This window comes from Callorhinus ursinus, unplaced genomic scaffold (genome assembly GCF_003265705.2).
Source record: "Callorhinus ursinus isolate GAN/ISIS: 27379988/994484 unplaced genomic scaffold, GSC_fseal_2.0 scaffold12, whole genome shotgun sequence".
Taxonomy (NCBI): domain Eukaryota; kingdom Metazoa; phylum Chordata; class Mammalia; order Carnivora; family Otariidae; genus Callorhinus; species Callorhinus ursinus.
In genome coordinates, this window is record NW_027397074.1 from 5,288,520 (window position 1) to 5,309,047 (window position 20,528).

At 37.9% G+C, this 20,528-nt stretch overlaps 1 protein-coding gene across 2 annotated transcripts in view; it reads left to right on the forward strand.

Moving 5' to 3' along the window:
- Positions 1-20,528, forward strand: part of RELN (reelin) — a 499,645-nt gene that overhangs the window by 460,650 nt on the left and 18,467 nt on the right. For both annotated transcript variants that reach the window (XM_073898696.1, XM_025873239.2), the window contains exons 50-57: positions 1,272-1,528; positions 4,582-4,736; positions 5,796-6,010; positions 8,077-8,254; positions 10,961-11,136; positions 11,288-11,394; positions 12,664-12,906; positions 13,461-13,636. In XM_073898696.1, the coding sequence (XP_073754797.1) occupies positions 1,272-1,528; positions 4,582-4,736; positions 5,796-6,010; positions 8,077-8,254; positions 10,961-11,136; positions 11,288-11,394; positions 12,664-12,906; positions 13,461-13,636 (1,507 nt within the window). The remainder of the gene's footprint in view (positions 1-1,271; positions 1,529-4,581; positions 4,737-5,795; positions 6,011-8,076; positions 8,255-10,960; positions 11,137-11,287; positions 11,395-12,663; positions 12,907-13,460; positions 13,637-20,528) is intronic.

Below are 20,528 nucleotides of genomic sequence, written 5' to 3' on the forward strand. Positions count from 1 at the left end.
ATGTCCTCAATGTAAGGATTCTTCACAGGATGTATTTGGGCTTACTGGCCCTGTCTTGGCACACTAACTCTAAGAGGCAGGCTTTAAAAGTAAAGGAAGGTAGATTAGCATGGATAAAAAGATGGGAATTTAGGCAAAGGAGATTAAACCACAGGAAATTATTTTCCCCAGCCGACTTCATGGTTGTGAATACAAGTTCAAAAGGGTCTGATACATTCTTGGGCTTTAAATGCATAATTGCAATCAAGGGGTATTTTAGACCTCATGTCTAACTTGTTATGATTCATATTGGAGCATGGAGTCAGGTTTGTCCATGTCTATTCTTAGTGACTGGGTTGGGGACAGCATGCTGGGCTTCTTAGCCCATGGTTCTTACTCAGCATTTCTTAGTATACTGTTTTCAATAAAACATAAAGACAAAGTCAGTGTCAAACTACGAGCAACTGATAAAGTAATCACAAAAAACCTGGTACCCTCAGGCTGAGAGCCCAAATGTCCTGCCACAATCCAGTGTCTAAATTCTAAGCAAATTGCTGATACTCATGGAAGTAGAATGAAATCGAGGTGCCAAGGGAAGGAAGAGATGAAACCAACCCGTAGGAGACAGAAAAAAAAAATTTAGTCTTGGCTTATGTCCACCAAAGTGCATATCCCTGGGCCTACAAATCCAGAGATGCCCCTGGGCAAGCAGAAAATTGCAAAGTCCCTTTAAGGTCTGCCAGGGACAGTTAGGATAAATAGGTAGTTCCACAATTCTTGAATTTGTTCACATTCTGTTTCCCAATTTAGGGACTCCTGAACCTTCATAAACCCAAACCAGTTTGTCGTGGTTTTTAAAAGTTAAAATTTTTAACTTTTAAAAGTTAAAATTAATCAATTTTTTAAATAAATTTAAAATTTTTTAAATGTTGGGCGCCTGGGTGGCTCAGTTGGTTCAGCGACTGCCTTTGGCTCAGGTCATGATCCTGGAGTCCCGGGATCGAGTCCCGCATCGGGCTCCCTGCTCAGCAGGGAGTCTGCTTCTCCCTGTAACCATCTTCCCTCTCGTGCTCTCATCTCTCATGCTCTCTCTCTCAAATAAATAAATAAAATCTTTAAAAAAAATAAAATAAATTAAATTAAAAAAAATAAAAATTTTTAAATGTTATCTCATGTCCTCCCCCCACCCACCACGTGACTTGTAACATCTTATCTCTTGTTGTAAATCTTTTACTCACATGACACATTTGACACGATTTCCTCCCCTACACGCCCCCATCATTTTCTCACAGATTTGTGAATATCCTTCTCCCTCCTGATGCTAAAGAGATTGCTACTCGCTTCCGCTGGTGGCAGCCAAGACATGATGGCCTGGATCAGAATGATTGGGCCATCGACAATGTCCTCATCTCGGGCTCTGCTGACCAGAGGACCGTCATGCTGGACACTTTCAGCAGTGCCCCTGTGCCCCAGCACGAGCGTTCCCCTGCAGACGCCGGCCCTGTTGGGAGAATTGCCTTCGACATGTTTATGGAGGATAAAACTGCAGGTACATTTTTCCCTAATGCTAAATAAAAATCCAGCAGAAATGTAGTGTAGATTTAGGTCTTCTCAAAGAAGTAGAATGTGGAGCCTCTTACAGATTCTCAAATGGTATAGAGACCATGAAAATGCTTTCACCCTTTTGTTTCTCTCAAACTTCCTGATTTATGTTTTGACTACATCTTTTCTTTCATTCAAGCAGCAAGAATGTTGTAATAAATAGCATTTTGTAATGAGACCATTTTTTTTAGAAACTCTTCATTTCTGTGTTTCCTATATTTTCTCCTTTGGGTAGAAAGCCAACATTTCCTGGACGTTTGTTTGCATATCCAAAGACAAGTGTCTTGTTTTGCTACACGTCAGATGCCTTTGGGATGGCATTTCATGTTTTCGAGAGTGTCTAAAGGTCTTGCTGGTTACTCTTCATTTTCTCTAGAAGTAGAGCAGTGATTCTGGTGAACCAGAAAAGATCTCTGCATTCTGTGCTCATTTGTAATGTCTTGTTTTTGTTTCATTTCAATGAAACTATTCTTGTCTCCTTTTTTAAAGTGGTGTCTTATGTCAAGTTTGTGGCTTTATCATGCCACATCCTTGGTTATACTACATAAAACATGGTATCCTTAGGCAAAGTAGTGATGTTTAATTATACAGCTCCTACCAACACTGCAAGTGTTATCTGAAAGAGTTATCTGAAAATCGTTCTCTGATGAAGGTTATTAAGGAGATTGACTCACACAGATCTGGTTCAGATCTTGGCTAAATTATTAATTTATTTTTTCCCCGTGTAACAATTTACATAAGTGAGTTTCGGGTCAGAGAATAATTGAAGCACTGCTGCTATATGAATAAAAGCAAATATAGATTAGGGGTTGTTAAGCATCTGCCTTCGGCTCAGGTCATGATCCCAGGGTCATGGGATCGAGCCCCACATCGGGCTCCCTGCTCCGCGGGAAGGCTGCTTCTCCCTCTCCTACTCCCGCTGCTTGTGTTCCTGCTCTCACTATCTCTGTCTCTTTCGAATAAATAAATAAAATCTTTAAAAAAAATAAAAAGTAAATACAGATTATTTTTTCAAGTACCTAAAATACCCGTTTTTACTTTAGGCTTGATTGGTGATATACAATTGAAGAATTGTAACACTGGTTTTCTAGACACTGTAATATCTACTTACAGAAGTAGTTTCTGATATTTCAGAAGAGATTGATGAGGTAGTTGATTAAGGTAAACCTGCTTTCATCAGGATTCAGAGTTCTAGCATAAAATAAAATATGTGCCCCAGAATAAACTGGTATGGGGTATTCTTAATGGAATTCAAGTTCCTGTGCACTTTGACTTTTGAGTACTAGATGCAGGATTAAATGTAGCTCCAAATCCCATGAATTAGGATGGGATTTGGAATGAGAATTAACACGTAATGGCAATGGGATTGTTAGCCATTTGAACCCAGACATAAACTGCTTGTTCTGTGACATAGGTTAATGCTCAGACGAACTCCAAAGGACACAACATAGGTGAAGGCTGAGTTTCAGTTACATTGTTTGGTCTCTCCTCTGACCCCTCTGACACCATATAGCTCTGTGACTTGCACAGTGGCCCCAAGCCTCCCATCATACCCATTCATCTCCATCGTAAATGCTAGAGCTAACCAGGAAACTTTCAGAGACAGAGACCTATAAAACCAGAGTATATTGTGAATTTGATGCAACTTATGGATGTGTTCCATTCCTAAACCTTCTGGAATAAAATCATAATGTTAAAAATACCTGTTTCAGAAAAGAAAGGACATTGTGGGCGACGTGTGTGTGTGTGTGTGTGTGTGTGTGTGTGTGTAGATGCATATGTATGTGATTGAGAAACAGGAGGAGAGATGATAGGACGTACTCTGTGCTAATCAGGTCATAGTCTTGCTGCCTGTGTTTTCCTTCGACTCTTACAAGCCTGTTTTTAGTCACTTAGTTGAGTTATAATTGACATACAAATAGCTGTTGATTTTAATGTATACAACTTGATGAGTTTGGAGATAAGTATACACCCATGAAACCATCACCACAATCAAGGTCATAAATTGATTAATCACCTCCTAAGGTTTCCTCACACAGGCCCCCCCTCCACATTTTTTTAAGCTTCTTAGCAAATTTTTAAGTATACAATACAGTATTGGTAACTATAGGCCCTCTGTCGTACAGTACATTTCCGGAACTTATTGCCCTGTATTCCTAAAACTTCATACATACCCTTTGACTGACATTTCTCCCTCTCCCCAGCCCCAGGTAACTGCTATTCTACTCTCTGGATCTAGGAGTTTGACTATTATAATTTGTTTAATTACCCAGATGACACTACCAGAATTTCAGTACAAATAGCTAACTCACTTCCCTATCATATTACTAAAAACTCTTTGTCCTTTAAGTCCTCCCTAAAAGTTAAATGTCTATAAGAAAAGAATTGGTATAGGGGCGCCTGGGGGGCTCAGTCGTTAAGCGTCTGCCTTCAGCTCAGGTCATGATCCTCAGGTCCTGGGATCAAGCCCCACATCGGGCTCCCTGCTCAGCGGGAAGCCTGCTTCTCCCTCTCCCACTCCCCCTGCTTGTGTTCCCTCTCTCGCTGTGTCTCTCTCTGTCAAATAAAGAAATAAAATATTTTTTTAAAAAAAGAAAAGAATTGGTATAGGGGCACCTGGCTGGCTCAGTCAGAAGAGCACGTGACTCTTGATCTTGGGGTCATAAGCTCGAGCCCCACACTGGGTGTAGAGATTACTAAAAAAAAAAAATAACTTAAAAAAAAAAGAATTGATATACAAGTCCCTTTGCTTTTCATTTATAACACATACAATACACTTTTTTTCTAAATGTAGACTTACCAATATTGGATAGGAGGTATATCTCAACCTCCTAGTATCCATGTTCCTAAAATGATATGCTTACGTTAGTGTTTTGCCTGTGGATTGTATGTAATGTAAGAGAGATTTCTACTGAAAATAGTACGAGATCTTGCTTAAAGTGAAAATTTGCTTCAAGTAATTTTGCTATAAATTTGTCGTAAAATTTTTGTTCATTTAAGTGAATGAGCATTGGCTATTCCATGATGATTGCACGGTAGAAAGATTCTGTGACTCCCCTGATGGCGTCATGATTTGCGGTAGCCATGATGGAAGAGAAGTGTACGCCGTGACCCATGACCTGACTCCCACGGAAGGCTGGATCATGCAGTTCAAGGTGAAATTGTTATGGTTACATAAGTAACCATCCACTAGCAATATAAAAATGAAAAAAGAATTTGTAGAGACAAAGATCATACAACCTTTCATTGACTTAAACTATATTTTGAAAAATGTAATGTTTTGGTAATGTTCATCTCAACTATATATAACTTAATGATTAAAAGTGATTAAGATGATTTTACTTCTGAACTATGCCAAGGTAAAACTTTCATAAATGTGTTTCTACTCAAGATTAAATACTGATAGATCAAAATAGTGACAATAAAAATGTAGGATACTGATTTCAGTTCCCAGAGTCTAAATCATTATATGACTTAGCCAGTTTCTTCCTGTAAGAGAAGCTTAAAGCTATTATGGTTATAACTACTTTTTTTTTTATAAGAGCATTTTAATGTTTCTAGAGAAAGAAAATTCTAGAAAACAAAGACATGATTAGCATTAATGCCAGCATCAGTTTTGGCCAAGATTTTATGTCAACCAATTTATTTTATGTCAACCAGTTTATTGTCTACCTCACTCCCAGTGTATTAACAACAAATGTTGCAGGATACCTATCTGCGTCAACAGGGTATTGTGCCTTATTAAAAGTACCTTCTGTTATCACTTCATTGCATCTTACTTGTAGTTGAAAGTGATTTATGGAGAGTCATAAATTGTACAACAAAATAGTAAACTTGGAAAAGCTGTTAGCAATCCTTCTTGGTCGAGCATTCTGCCAAATAAAAATGCCAGACCATTAGCACAACAAACAACAATTTGTAAGAGTGGGCCCAGGCCTTCCAAGGCAATCAGCCAGCCATGGCAGAAGCACAGCTTTCAGCTTCTCTCCAAAGTCCCTGCACAATATATTTGGCACTTTCTATAATTTGTCACCTTGGGCAACCACATCAACTCTCCCATCCATCAGCAGAACAGATAATGAACCTGAAAATACAGGATGGATGTGGTGCAGCGTCTATCAAGTGATCGGCAACTTTCTTGTTGCCAAGTCCTTGGAGCAGAAACATATAATATGGTTTTAATCCTTTAACAATCTTTCTTTTCTGTGTACTAGATCTCTGTTGGATGTAAAGTATCTGAAAAAGTTGCCCAGAATCAAATTCATGTGCAGTATTCTGCCGACTTTGGTGTGAGCTGGAATTATCTGGTCCCTCAGTGCTTACCTGCAGACCCCAAATGCTCTGGAAGTGTTTCTCAGCCATCTGTATTCTTTCCAACCAAAGGGTGGAAAAGGATCACCTACCCACTCCCTGAAAGCTTAGTGGGGAAGTAAGTAAAAAATTAAAGCCTGGGTTCCAAGCATCCAGAAGTTCTTTAGGGACACCTGTTGAGCCTGAAATTCTGTGTAATTGTGGGTAGAATGCTCTCTTACCCCTCAGTCTAAAGTTTCTCTAATTGGTGACCTCCATGATGAGCTACCTTGTGGAAACCTCAAGTTTTAATCCTCAGACTTGGGTCTTGGCAGGGCCTTCCATTTCCCAGGTTTTAATCTCTGAACATGGGGACAGACCAATAGTGATAGTCTTAGAGCCACATGAAAAGGTGTATGCTTCCTCATGGATCTGGTAGACTGTGGTCCACCATGCATCGCATGCTTTCCATATTACTGCCTATCACTCCATAGATGGACCCAGGAGCAGACCCCAACCAGTCATGCTATTTGTACAAATCCTAATTCTTCGTGCTGTCTGTGCAAATGTGCTTTGTAGATTTCATTTCTTCTCTGACCAAAGCATTATGTTCTGCACCTGCAGTGAAAAGTCATTAGCTGGGAGCCGTGGTGAGCCAAGATGATTAAACTGTTCCCTGAGAAGTCTGTGGATGAGTTAATTTAAAGCAATTCCAAAAGATTTGCCTTTAACTGTAAAATCAGGAAAAAAGATACACTGGCTAAATGCAAAACCTTCTTATGAAACAAAATTATGATATACGACCAGAACATATAGAGCCTTTAAATAAGGCACTTGCACTGGGCTTTTCCAGTGTGCCATAAATATCATTTACTACATGATCACTCACTGTTTTCTGGAACAAATCTAAAGGGCTTTATCAATTAACGTGCTAGGAAATTAGATCAGGATACTTTCCGCTGCAGGTAACAGAAAACCCAATTCAAATGGACTCAATTAAAAATGAAATGTATTATAGCTATAATGAAAAACTCCAGAGACAAGTGGACTCGAGCATGGGTTGATTCACAAGCTCAAAAATGTCCTCAAGGACATTGTTACTTCTTTCTCTTTGACCCTGACTCATGCCACACTCTCCACACATTGGTGTCATGCTCAGCCCTCATGAACATAGACACTTGCTTAAAACTGAAGCAGAATGCATCCTTACCTATGTCCAGTGGGAAAGAAAGAGAGTTGCTTTTCTTTCAGAGCAACTATCTCCTCGCATCCCATTGGTACAAATTAGCTCAAGAAAGCCCATCCCTGACTCAGTCAGTGGCTAGGGGAGTTATATTATCCATATGACTCACGGGGGGTGAAATGGATGCTGGGGAACCACCACGGCGTCATTGCTTCATTTTACCCCTCCCAATTCTCTCTCTTTTTTTTATAATGAGGTATAACTTACATTCAGGAAGATGCACACATCTTAATCGTGCAACCCATGTAACCACCCCATAAACCAAGATACAGAACATTTACATCACCCCAGAAAGTTTCCTCATGTACTTTGAACTCTTTACACCAAAACTGTACAGGATGTTTTGATATAGGGTTAATTATGAGGCTTATATTTTCCCCAGAAGACACAGCAATGATGAAATCAAAATCTCAGGGCAATTGCCCTTTAAAAAACCCTTTCAAAATTGTTTTCTAATTAGCAGACTTGTTCTGAGAATATTGATTATCTTTGGGGATTCAGAAGTTGCTGCTTCCCGATCACCTGAGGGCTGTGTGCATGCTGACAAGTCTCTGTCAGAGGATGTACTCACCTTCTGTACAGTTTCAGAAATGGCAGTTAATGGGTCTAAATGGCAACACAACCACTGGACTCCAGCTCATAAATAACTCCATTTCTGATGGTTACAGATTTGTGTTTTAAAATGTTCCTATTTCTTGAAATAGAGATTCCACTGTATTTTCATTTTGTCTTACAAGTTTGCTCACAGATCATAAAATTTAAATGAAACTGGCTTTAAAGGTCCATTACTAGAAGTAGATAATGGTGGTCAGAAAACATTTTTTATTAATGCATTTCATCCTGCCAGAGTGTCTTAAATGTTTTTTTTTTTTCTCTTGAGCACTGAATGTGTACACATAGGAAAATGGACCTGAATAAAGTTAACTTTGGTTCTCACTCCTTTGCTTTTGTGTTGTCAATAGTCCAGTAAGATTGAGGTTCTATCAGAAGTACTCAGATACGCAGTGGGCAATCGATAATTTCTACCTGGGCCCTGGATGCTTGGACAACTGTAAAGGGCATGGAGATTGTTTAAAGGAACAGTGCATCTGTGATCCAGGATACTCTGGGCCCAATTGCTACTTGACTCACACTCTGAAGGTAATGTTAAAGCCCCCAAAAGAAGCGTTTACCCCCACTGCAGGTCATGCCTGAAGAAACACTGTGTGAGACTAATACTTTATATCATCATTCTTTGGGGGCCCCAGTAAATAAATCTTTGGATGGCAACTAAAGAATATGTCTTAGGTTTCTTAGATACAAAAATATTAGGATCAAGGCTGGTACAATTTATCAGTTTATAAAATAAACCAGACTGTGTCAATTAAAGAACATAAATACTCTGCTTTTTTTAAAGCAGACTCTTAATTTGAAATCAATATTAATTCTTCACATTTTCAGTAGATGTACTGTGTGAAAGAAGATGCTAATGTTATGAAGCAGATAACCTAGAGTCATTATCACAAAGAAACAAATTTTCAAAAATGACTAAACAGTACCTGCATTTTTTAATTGAATTATAACTGACATTCAATGTTATTTTAGCTTCAGGTATGCAACACGTGATTGGAAAATTCTGTGCATTACTCAGTGCTCACCACGATAAGTGTAGTCCCCATTATGTCACCATCCAACATTATTACAATATTATCATGACCTGAATTTTTGTTCAGAAAATTCAGTGTTCTGATGAGCACTGCTGAAACGTGGCTGGTATTAAGAATAGAGAGGTTGTTCTTGGAAACTTTAGCTGTTACATCATTATTTAATGTGCAAAGTAAATACAGTTGCCCAACACAGTTGCCATATATGCATTCTGTTTCTACGAACAAATTCAGTGCATTCGTCACTGCAGTAACAGAAAAACGACTAAGCCAAAAAAGCACAGGTGGCTGAAATCAAATATGTAAGTGGCAAACAATGTAAATCAAACCTGTCCTGTCATTTTTTTTCCTATAAGACACCAACAACTTTGGAATTAATAAGTTAAAAAAATAACATTGGAGCAATACTTGTGTCTGAAGCTGTTGTCTATTTGTTATCAAATGAGATTATAACATGAGAAACCTAGCCATAGATAATGAATTAACTAAAAAAAAATCTAGTTTCATGAGCATTCAAATTTTGTTAATATTCCTCAGTTGGATAAGAAATTATACAAGTCTATATTATGAACTCAGATCAGACCTTTCTAATGAGAGTTTACATGGTTAACAGTGCATGTCTTCTGACTCTTGTGTTCTTATGTGTAAACCTTCATTTTTAAAATTGCATTTATTTGTTGGGGTGCCTAGGTGTGTCATTCGGTTAAGCATCCAACTCTTGATCTCAGTTCAGGTCTTGATCTCAGGGTTGTGAGTTCAAGCCCTGCATTGGGCTCCATGCTGGGCATGGAGCCTCCTTAAAAAAAAAAAAAATTACATTTATTTGCTCATATCAGTAAGATAAGGAAAGACTGCCACGTGACTACATGTCCTTAACTATAAAGATGATTAGGGCGCCTGGGTGGCTCAGTTGGTTAAGCGACTGCCTTCGGCTCAGGTCATGATCCTGGAGTCCTGGGATCGAGTCCCACATCGGGCTCCCTGCTCAGCAGGAAGTCTGCTTCTCCCTCTGACCCTTTCCCCTCTCATGCTCTCTCTCTATCTCATTCTCTCTCTCAAATAAATAAATAAAATCTTAAAAAAAAAAAAAAAAAAAAACTATAAAGATGATTATGTTCTGAGTTTGAAGAGAGTCCTTTTAAATCATTTTAACTACACAGTAAGATACCAACTACACAACTCATCTAAAGAAATGAAAAAGTAGTTTTTCTGTATACAGTTACTGCAATTGCATCTGTAACAAATTGTTTTCATGATACATCATTTCTATCATTTAAGAAACAAAAAACAAAAGAGTCATGCCTCAACACAGTGCAAAAGTATTATAGACAAAATGAATAGAAAAATCAGGATGTTTACAATGATGTGAGGGGATGAAATAATTTTGCATAAAATGTAACCATAACGGACCCTAATATTTTATTTATCTACTCTCTTTGGAAAACAGACTATTCCTGATTGTTGGTCATTCTTAGTTAGGATAAACTGGAGACCTGGGGAACATATTCTAGATTTTGAGTATTTCTCATCATCATCCTGAATCTTGACCCTGATAAACATGTAAAACCTGACTTCCAAGGTTGATTTTCTTTTGACTTCATACAAAAAGCTTTGGTTTCAAACATCCCTGACTAACCATATGGACATTCTAAGTTCACACTGTCCTAGAAGCTAAAGGGTCCTGGTTGCTTAAAGCAGTCCCCAAAGTGGGGGGGCACACACTCCTGGGGGAAAACAAAACAACCCACTGAAAAATGTTAGGGAAAAAAGTGCTAGAACATCTGTTTTATTTTATCTTATGCCTTTAAATTTTCATTTTTTAAGCATGTTTCATTATATGATAATAAATTACAATTGTACTTTTATATACAATATAAATAAATATTTGGAGACTATATGCTTAAGTAACTTCACAAATAGGAGGGTTACTATAGCCAACTTGCAATTGTTTTATTTTATGATTCTTTCTAGACTTAAAATTCCAATGACTGAACATTATTTAATCACTTTACATGATCATAATATATGATGAAAAAGAACATTTGTAGAGATATCTTGGCTTTTTTTTCTTAATATCTTTGGAAAAGCATTTGAAATCAGCCCTATTTTTTCAAGTCCAAGATGAAACTACGTTGTCTAAATTATTCCATAGTTATTATCTGAAATTGTTACTTTTAACCACATCGCACTTACTTGTTTCCAGACTTTCCTGAAGGAACGCTTTGATAGTGAAGAAATCAAGCCCGATTTATGGATGTCCTTAGAAGGTGGAAGTACCTGTACCGAGTGTGGGATTCTTGCCGAGGACACCGCGCTCTATTTTGGGGGATCCACTGTGAGACAAGCTATTACTCAAGATCTGGATCTCAGAGGGGCCAAGTAGGTCGTTTTTGGTTATTTTTAGCACAGCATCGCAAGTTGGCCCTAAAGTAAGGAACACATTTATGGGAGAAGTTGTTATCCGGGACTTGAGTAGACTATTTGTTCTAATTCACTGTTCTGATGGATAATAATATGTGTTTGCATTCAGATTCCTGCAGTACTGGGGACGCATCGGTAGTGAAAACAACATGACCTCCTGCCATCGGCCCATCTGCCGGAAGGAAGGCGTGCTGTTGGACTACTCTACTGATGGAGGCACGTTTCAGGGGTGAAAGCCACACCTTGGAGCACATTCCCAGTTTACATCCAGTGCCCCTCCATAAAGTTTCTGCAAAGCTTTGCCTCCTTTGCAGTGAGAATAGTGAAAATCATAAAGAGAAAGCTGCAGATCTTAGTCACGTTACGCTTCCATACATGAGACCTGTGTGTCCCACAGAATCTACCCACGAGGGGATAAGAGAGAAATCGCACCAAAAAATAAGCTCCAAGCTTTATGAATAAAGAAAAAATCTGGGGTGCCTGGGTGGCTCAGTCGTTAAGCGTCTGCCTTCGGCTCAGGTCATGATCCCAGGGTCCTGGGATCGAGCCCCGCATCGGGCTCCCCGCTCCGTGGGAAGCCTGCTTCTCCCTCTCCCACTCCCCCTGCTTGTGTCCCCTCTCTCGCTGTGTCTCTCTCTGTCAAATAAATAAAATCTTTAAAAAAAAAAAGAAAAAAAGAAAAAAATCCGTGTAACTGAAGCTTGATTATCAATGACATAATTAAGAAATAAATTTTATATGGTTTCCAAGTTAAGATCATTTTAAAAACATTTTAAAAGCTTTTGTGTGAACAATAAATAACAATGAGTCTGCAAGAAAATTTTATTGTGAAAGAAGATAGTCTGAATTCATGAGTCTTTCAAAAAACATTTTAATAAAATTCGATTGTATTATTTTGAAGTAGCTGAAACCAGACCAAAAATACCGTGAAGTCCTTAGGAGATCAGTTTTAGCAGATAGGTATCATTTGAATAACTAGCAGAGAAATAGATGAACTTAAAGTATTTTAGGGTATTCAAAAGTGTCTCCTTAAATAATTTAAACATCCCACCTACGCTTTTATCAAGTGATAAGGAAACTTATCAGTCCAACAAAATAAAAATTGCCTAGAATTAAAATAGCTACATTAAAATGTTAAATTACTAGGAGTTCCTGTCCAGAAACATGCAAAACATGGATGTATCTCATTATTTATGAAAAATAATGAACATAGCAATCTAGAACAAAATTTTAAGAACAGAAAATATATAATTTTTACTTCAGTGTTTTTATTTTTGGCCCAATATTTCTAACTACCCTTCCCCTCATACCATCAGCCTGATTTTTGAAACAGTGGTGAACCCTTATAGTAAAGTCAATGAAATCAACTCTCATTTCCTCATTGAAGCTTTCTTTGGGAAGCTTATTTATGGTAGCTGCAGTCTACTGTTGCTTTGTGGAGCTTTTTCCAGATATGTTACTATGTTGGTGTATTTGTTACGATAGGAATTACTTGGACTTTGCTCCATGAGATGGATTACCAGAAATACATCTCTGTTAGACACGACTACATACTCCTCCCTGAGGACGCCCTCACCAACACAACTCGACTTCGCTGGTGGCAGCCTTTTGTGATCAGCAATGGACTCGTGGTCTCTGGAGTGGAGCGTGCACAATGGGCACTAGACAACATACTGATTGGAGGAGCAGAAATCAATCCTAGTCAACTTGTCGACACTTTTGATGATGGTAAGAATTTTGTGAGCCTTTTGTCTGCTTATGTCTTTAGATGAGTTACCACATGAAAAGCATTCAGAAGAGTACCTAGCACATATTCACTGCTCAACAAATATTAGCTATTCTTTTACCCAGTGGTCTATAAATCTTCAATATTAACTGTTTGTTGAAATGTCGACTGAGAATTTAATAAATTCTGTTAAAGGCAAAATGTCTAGCTCTAAATATAATTTGAAATTTCAATATCCAAAATAATTTTAGTTTCTTTAGGAATTTCTGCACCACAGAGATGCACATTGCATTGTTTTAAAAGTGTGTCAAAATTTTTGTAATGGTGCAAGTCAACCAGACTAGCAGTTACAGTTTTTAACTTGGGTAATCATTATGTGAACATTTAGTAATATTTTCTAAATTTGATTGATCACCTTGGATTTATATATTATACCAATTACATAAAAATCATTTTTAAAGGCTAAGCAAAAAGGCAGAGCAGAGACATTTAAGTAATTCAACAATAAACCAACAAGAGAGTAACATGCCATATTGCTTCCAATTTACCTTAACAGAAGGTACTTCCCATGAAGAAAACTGGAGTTTTTACCCTAATGCAGTAAGGACAGCGGGATTCTGTGGCAATCCATCCTTCCACCTCTACTGGCCGAATAAAAAGAAGGACAAGACTCACAATGCTCTCTCCTCCAGAGAACTCATTATACAGCCAGGATATATGATGCAGTTTAAAGTAAGGGGAAGTGGCTCTTTCAAACAGAATATGGCATTACATTACATTGGGGATGGAGGGTGGGGAGAATGCTTATTTGAACAACTCTAAGGAGATGATGGATTTCATTCATTAAAGGAGACTTTATCTTATGAAGAAAAGAAGTAATCTTTAGCAAAGGCCTTTATCAGATAGGATTGTTTGAGCACAGATAAAATCAATTAGTATGTTGGGACATAGCAAGAAATGTAACTGTATTGTATTTCATATATGTAATCTTGAGTTCAGTTTCCCAAACCCTGGAAATGAAAAGCTCATATGGGTACCTCTGCCTACTCTGCCTATTTTTCTTTCTCTCTCTCTCTCTCCCTCTCTCTCACACACACACACAGTTTTTGTACCTCTTACTCTACACTGATTTCATATATTAAGCCACTTTCTATCCTTTTCTATCATCTATTTTTTTTTTTTTTTTGGTCTCTGACTTCTAAACACAAACATGCACAGTAGACTGGTTGGAACTCCTCCAAACCCTCAGATTTAAAAAGGACTCTCAAATCTTTTACATTCATATTTTATTCATAGAGGAGGGTAAAAGGGAAGTCATAGAAGATCATTAATAGTCAGATAATCTGAGAGAAAGATAAAGCAATATCAATTGATGTTCTTTTCATTATAAAACATTTTTAAAAAATATTTATTTATTTATTTGAGAGAGCGAGCATGAGAGAGAGAGAGAGCACATGAGAGGGGGTAGGGTCAGAGGGTGAAGCAGACTCCCCGCCGAGCAGGGAACAAAATGCGGGACTCAATCCAGGGACTCCAGGATCATGACCTGAGCCGAAGGCAGTCTCAACCAACTGAGCCACCCAGGCGCCCTATAAAACATATTTTTTAAAAAGGGGTGTTGCAGAAATACACTTTGTTACTAGATTACTTTAAAGACAAACATTGGTTGTTTACTTAAAACATTTGTTAAATGTTTTAAAAAGATGTCCTACAATGATGGTTAATAGTAAGAATCCTTTCTAGCAGGAATAAAAATGTATTCACAGCTGGTAGGAGAGAGAAATGGGGAGCTGTTATTTAATGGGTATAGAGCTTCATTTCTGCAAGATTTAAAAGTTCAGACCTTTTGCAAAAAAAGATGGGGGTAGGGGTATTCACTGTTTTCCTCAGTTTTATGTTAAACTTTCCTTCAGAGACTAAGGGGTGAGGAAATCTCCCCAAATGCTTCCATTCCCTAGGACTATCCTTAACTTAGTGGCGTGAAGGATGCTCAAGGTCATATTCAGTGATACACCACCCCTAATTCCAAGCCACCTCCTATAAGAGTGAAGATTTTTCCTCTAGCAGGCCCACACTGGGCCCCTATCAAAGCCATCATATTTGATTAAGTTGATAGGAGCCTCCTGTCTTGCTGCCTCTGTTAACCCAGAACTGAAGAGATGGACATCTTCTTCTCTAACCGAACCCATTTGTTTAAAAAAAGAAAAAACTTCGTCCCCCAAAATGTAATCCTTAAAGTTTCACCAACACTGCATTTTTTTATTGTTATGTTAATCACCATATATTACATCATTAGTTTTTGATGCAGTGTTCCATGATTCATTGTTTGTTCATAACACCCAGTGCACCATGCAAAACGTGCCCTCCTCAATACCCATCACCAGGCTAACCCATCCCCCCACCCCCCTACCCTCTAGAACCCTCAGTTTGTTTTTCAGAGTCCATCATCTCTCATGGTTCGTCTCCCCCTTTGACATACTCCCCTTTTCTTCCTCTCCTGTTATCTTCTTCTTTTCCTTTTTTCTTAAAATATGTTGCGTTATTTGTTTCAGAAGTACAGATCTGTGATTCAACAGTCTTGCACAATTCACAGCGCTCACCGTAGCACATACCCTCCCCAATGTCTATCACCCAGCCATCCCATCCCTCCCACCCCCAACCACTCCAGTAACACTCAGTTTGTTTCCTGAGATTAAGAATTCCTCATATCAGTGAGGTCATGTGATACATGTCTTTCTCTGATTGACTTATTTCACTCAGCATAACACCCTCCAGTTCCATCCACGTCGTTGCAAATGGCAAGATCTCATTCCATTTGATGGCTGCATAATATTCCATTGTGTATATATACCACTTCTTCTTTATCCATTCATCTGTCGATGGGCATCTTGGCTCTTTCCACAGTTTGGCTATTGTGGACATTGCTGCTATAAACATTGGGGTGCACGTACCCCTTCGGATCCCTACATTTGTATCTTTGTGGTAAATACCCAGTAGTGCAATTGCTGGATCGAATGGTAGCTCTAATTTCAACTGTTTGAGGAACCTCCATACTGTTTTCCAGAGGGGTTGCACCAGCTTGCATTCCCACCAACAGTGTAGGAGGGTTCCCCTTTCTCCACATCCCCGCCAACATCTGTCGTTCCCTGACTTGTTAATTTTAGCCATTCTGACAGGTGTGAGGTGGTATCTCATTGACCAACACTGCATTTTTCTAAGTCACCGTAGACTTCCTAAACTTCGCCTGTCTCCGACCTTTCCTTTCCGATCTGTACCCCTGGGCACTGTTGTCTTTGCCCTCCCCGGCTGGTACCATCATGTCCTTGTCCTTTGGCTCTGGGTGCTCTGCCAGTTCTCCTCCTACCTCCTTGGAATCTATTTCTGCCTCTTTATGGCTCTTCTTCCTCCAGCCCTCTAGATGTCCGCATTTTGCAGTACTTCTCCGCTCTCTTCTCTCTTAGATATTCTCCCCATTAGGAATTCCATTCATCCTTTGGCTTCTGGCATATCCTTAAGACCAGCTCCCAGATCTGCCTTTCCAGCCTTGACTGGTTCCCCAACAATTAGTTCAGTACTTTTACGTTCCGTGTACATTTCTACACCTTCATCATCCTGGCATCTCAACTTGCAATGGCCAACAGTGAAATTCATCTCTTCCCTTTCCCTACCAGCTCCTCTTTCTAATTCTCCTGTTTCTATTGATGACAATCCTTGTGACTTACTCATCAGCTTTAAAAGTTGAGGTAGTCTTTGATTTTTCACTCTTCACTTTTCACATCTAACCAGCTACTGCAGCCTTTTGAGTCTAATGTCCAGTGTCCCTGGAAAAAAAATTGGACCTGGTCATTTCTGTACAAAACCTTTTATGTCTTTGAGAAAAAACTTTTCTCAAAGGTTAAGAGCTTGCTCTTTTAGCTTTTTTTGTTTTTATTATTGAAGTATAATTGACATAAAATGTTATATTAGTTTCAGGTGTACAACATAGAGATTCGACAGTCTGTACATTACTCAGTACTCACCACGACGATAAGAGTAGTCACTATCTGTCCCTTTACAATGTTATTACAATATTTTCACCTATTTGATCCATTCCCCCCTACCCACCTCCCCTCTAGCAATCACCAGTTTGTTCTCTGTATTTATAAGTCTATTTCTATTTGTTTTGTTTTTTAGATTACCCAAATTAGTGAAATCATATGGTATTTGTCTCTCTCTAATTATTTCACTAAATACCCTCTAGGTCCATCCATGTTGTCAGAAATGGCAAGATCTTGGGCGCCTGGGTGGCTCAGTTGGTTAAGCGACTGCCTTCAGCTCAGGTCATGATCCTGGAGTCCCTGGATCGAGTCCCACATCAGGCTCCCTGCTCGGCGGGGAGTCTGCTTCTCCCTCTGACCGACCCTCTTCCCTCTCATGCCTCTCTATCTCTCATTCTCTCTCTCAAATAAATAAATAAAAATCTTAAAAAAAAAAAAAAAAGAAATGGCAAGATCTTACTCTTTTTTATGGCTGACTAATATTCCATTTGTATATATGTACCCCATATCTTTGTCCATTCATCTATTCATGGACACTTGAATAGCTTCCATATCTTGGCTATTGTAAATAATGCTTCAGTGAACATAGGGGTGCATATATCTTTTTGAATTAGTGTGTTCGTTTTCTTTGGTACATACTTAGCTGGGGAATTACTGGATCATTTGGTATTTCTATCCTTAATTTGTTGAGGAACCTCCATACTATTTGCCATAGCGGCTGTACCCAATATAGATTCCCACCAGCTGTGCCCAAAGGTTCCCTTTCATCCACGTCCTCACCAACACTTATTATTTCTTATCTTTTTGATACTAGCCATTCTGATTTGTGTGAGGTGATATCTTGATATCTCACTGTGGTTTGATCTGCATTTCCCTGATGATTAGTGAGGTTGAGCATCTTTTCTTGTGTCTGTTGGCCATCTCTATGTCCTTTTTTGAAACATATTCAGGTCCTCTGCCCATTTTTTAATGAGATTTTTGTTTGTTTTGAGTTGCATAAGTTCTTTATACATCTTGGGTATTAACCCCTTATCAGATATATCATTTGCAAATATCTTCTTCCATTCAGTAGGCTGCCTTTTTGTTTTGTTGATGGTTTCCTTCATTGTGTAAAAGCTTTTTATTTTGGTGTAGTCTGAATAATTTATTTTTGCTTTTTCCCTCCCCTAAGGAAACATATCCATAAATATGTTGTTAAGGCTGGTGTCCAAGAGATTACTACCTATGTTTTCTTTTAGGAGTTTGGTCTCACATTTAGGTCTTAAATCCATTTTGAATGTATTTTTGTATATAGTTAAGAAAGTGGTCCAGTTTCATTCTTTTGATGTTGCTCTCCAGTTTTCACAACACCATTTGTTTAAAAGAATGTGATTTTCCTAATGTGTGTTCTTGCCTCTTTTGTCATAGATTAATTGACCATATAAGTGGGGGTTTATTTCTGGGCTATCTCCCCTGTTCCATTGATCTGTGTATCTATTTTTGTGTCAATATCATACTGTTTTGATAGTATATCTTGAAATCTGGAGTTGTGATACCTCCAGCTTTGTGCTTTTTTCTCAAGAGTGCTTTTGCTATTTGGGGTGTCTTGTAGTTCCATATGAATTTTAGGATTATTTGTTCTAGTTCTGTGACAAATGCTATTAGTATTTTGATAGGAATTGCATTGAATCTGTAGATTGATTTGGGTAATATGGACATTTTAACAATATTAATTCTTCTAATCCATGAGCATGGTATATTTTTTCATTTGTTTACATTGTCTTCAATTTCTTTCATCAATGTCTTATAGTTTTCAGAGTGTAGGTTTTTCACCTCCTTGATTAAATTTATTCCTGGGGGGGGGGTTTGGTGTAATTGTAAATGAGATTATTTTATTCATTTCTCTTTATGCTACTTTGTTATTAGCATATATAAATACAACATATTTCTTTATATTAATATTGTATCCTGCAACTCTATTGAATTCATTTATCAGTTCTAACATTTTTCAGTGGAGTCTTTAGCGTTTTCTATATATAGTATCATGTCAGCTACAAATTACTTTTCCTTTCCAATCTGGATGCCTTTTATTTCTTTTTCTTGTCTGATTGCTGCAGCTAGAACTTCCAATACTATGTTGAATGAAAGTGGTGAGAACCGAAATGCTTGTCTTGTTCCTGATCTTAGACAAAAAGCTCTTGGGTTTTCCACCACTGAGTATGATGTTTTTCATATATGGCCCTTGTTATGTTGAAGTATGTTCCCTCTAAAACCACTTTGTTGAGAGTTTTTAATCATGAATGGATGTTGAATTGTGTCCAGTGCTTTTTCTGCATCTATTGAGATGATCATATAGTTTTTATCCTTTCTCTTGTTAATGTTATGTATCACATTGATTTGCAAATATTGAACCATCCTTGCATTTCTGGAATAAATCCCACTTGATTATGATGAATGATTCTTTTAGTGTATTGTGGAATTCAGTTTGTTAATATTTGGTTGAGGATTTCTGCATCTCTGTTCATCTTTGCTGGCTCAGTCGGTGGAACATGCGACTTTCGATCTCAGGGTTGTGAGTATTGGCTATAGAGATTACTTAAAAATAAAACCTTTTAAAAAAAAAGAATATTGGTTGGGGTGCCTGGGTGGCTCAGTCAGTTAAGTTTCTGATTCTTGGTTTCAGCTCACGTCATGATCTCAAGGGTTGTAGGATTGAGCCCCACATCGGTCTTTGCACTTAGCAGGAAGTTGGCTTGAGGAGTCTCCCTCTGTCCCTCCCCACACTCATGTGCATGCTCACGCTCTCTCTCTCTCTCTCTCTCTCAAATAAATAAATAAATCTTTTTAAAAAAAAGAATATTGGCTTATAGTTTTCTTTTTCTGTGGTGTCCTTGTCTTATTTGGGTACCAAGTTAATGCTGGCCTTATAGAATAAATTTGGAAATTTTCGTTCCTCTTTTATTTTTTAGAATAGTTTGGGAAGAATAGGTATTAACTCTTCTTTAAGTATTTAGTAGAATTCATCTATGAAGCCATCTTAGGGGACTTTTGTTTGTTGGGAATTTTTTGATTACTGATTCAATTTTGTTACTCGTAATCAATCTGTTCAAGTTTTCTCTTTCTTCCTGATTCATTCTTGGAAGATTTTATGTTTCTAGGAATTTATCCATTTCTTCCAGGTTGTCCAAATTTGTCAGCATATAATTTTGCATAGTATTCTCTTACAGTCCTTGTATTTCTGTGATGTCAGTTGTTATTTCTCCTTTTTTATTTCTGATTTTATTTATTGTAGTCCTCTCTTTTTCTTGATGAGTCTAACTAAAGGTTTAACGATTTTGTTTATCTTTTCAAACAACCAGCTCTTGATTAGAAATAGTACTTTTTTAAACCTTAATTCTCATCTTCATACAAAGTTGCATATTTTTTTATTCCCTTCCTGATTTTTCTTTTATTATGTTCCGTTAGCCAGCATATAGTATCAGAATTCAAAAAAAAATGTATTGTTGGTGTTCTGGCAGGCTGCTCTGTAAAAGCTTCTCTGAATATTTGTTGATTACTTATCAGAGTCATACTTTAGAGAGAAGGAATTTCTAATTAATGATAGGTAT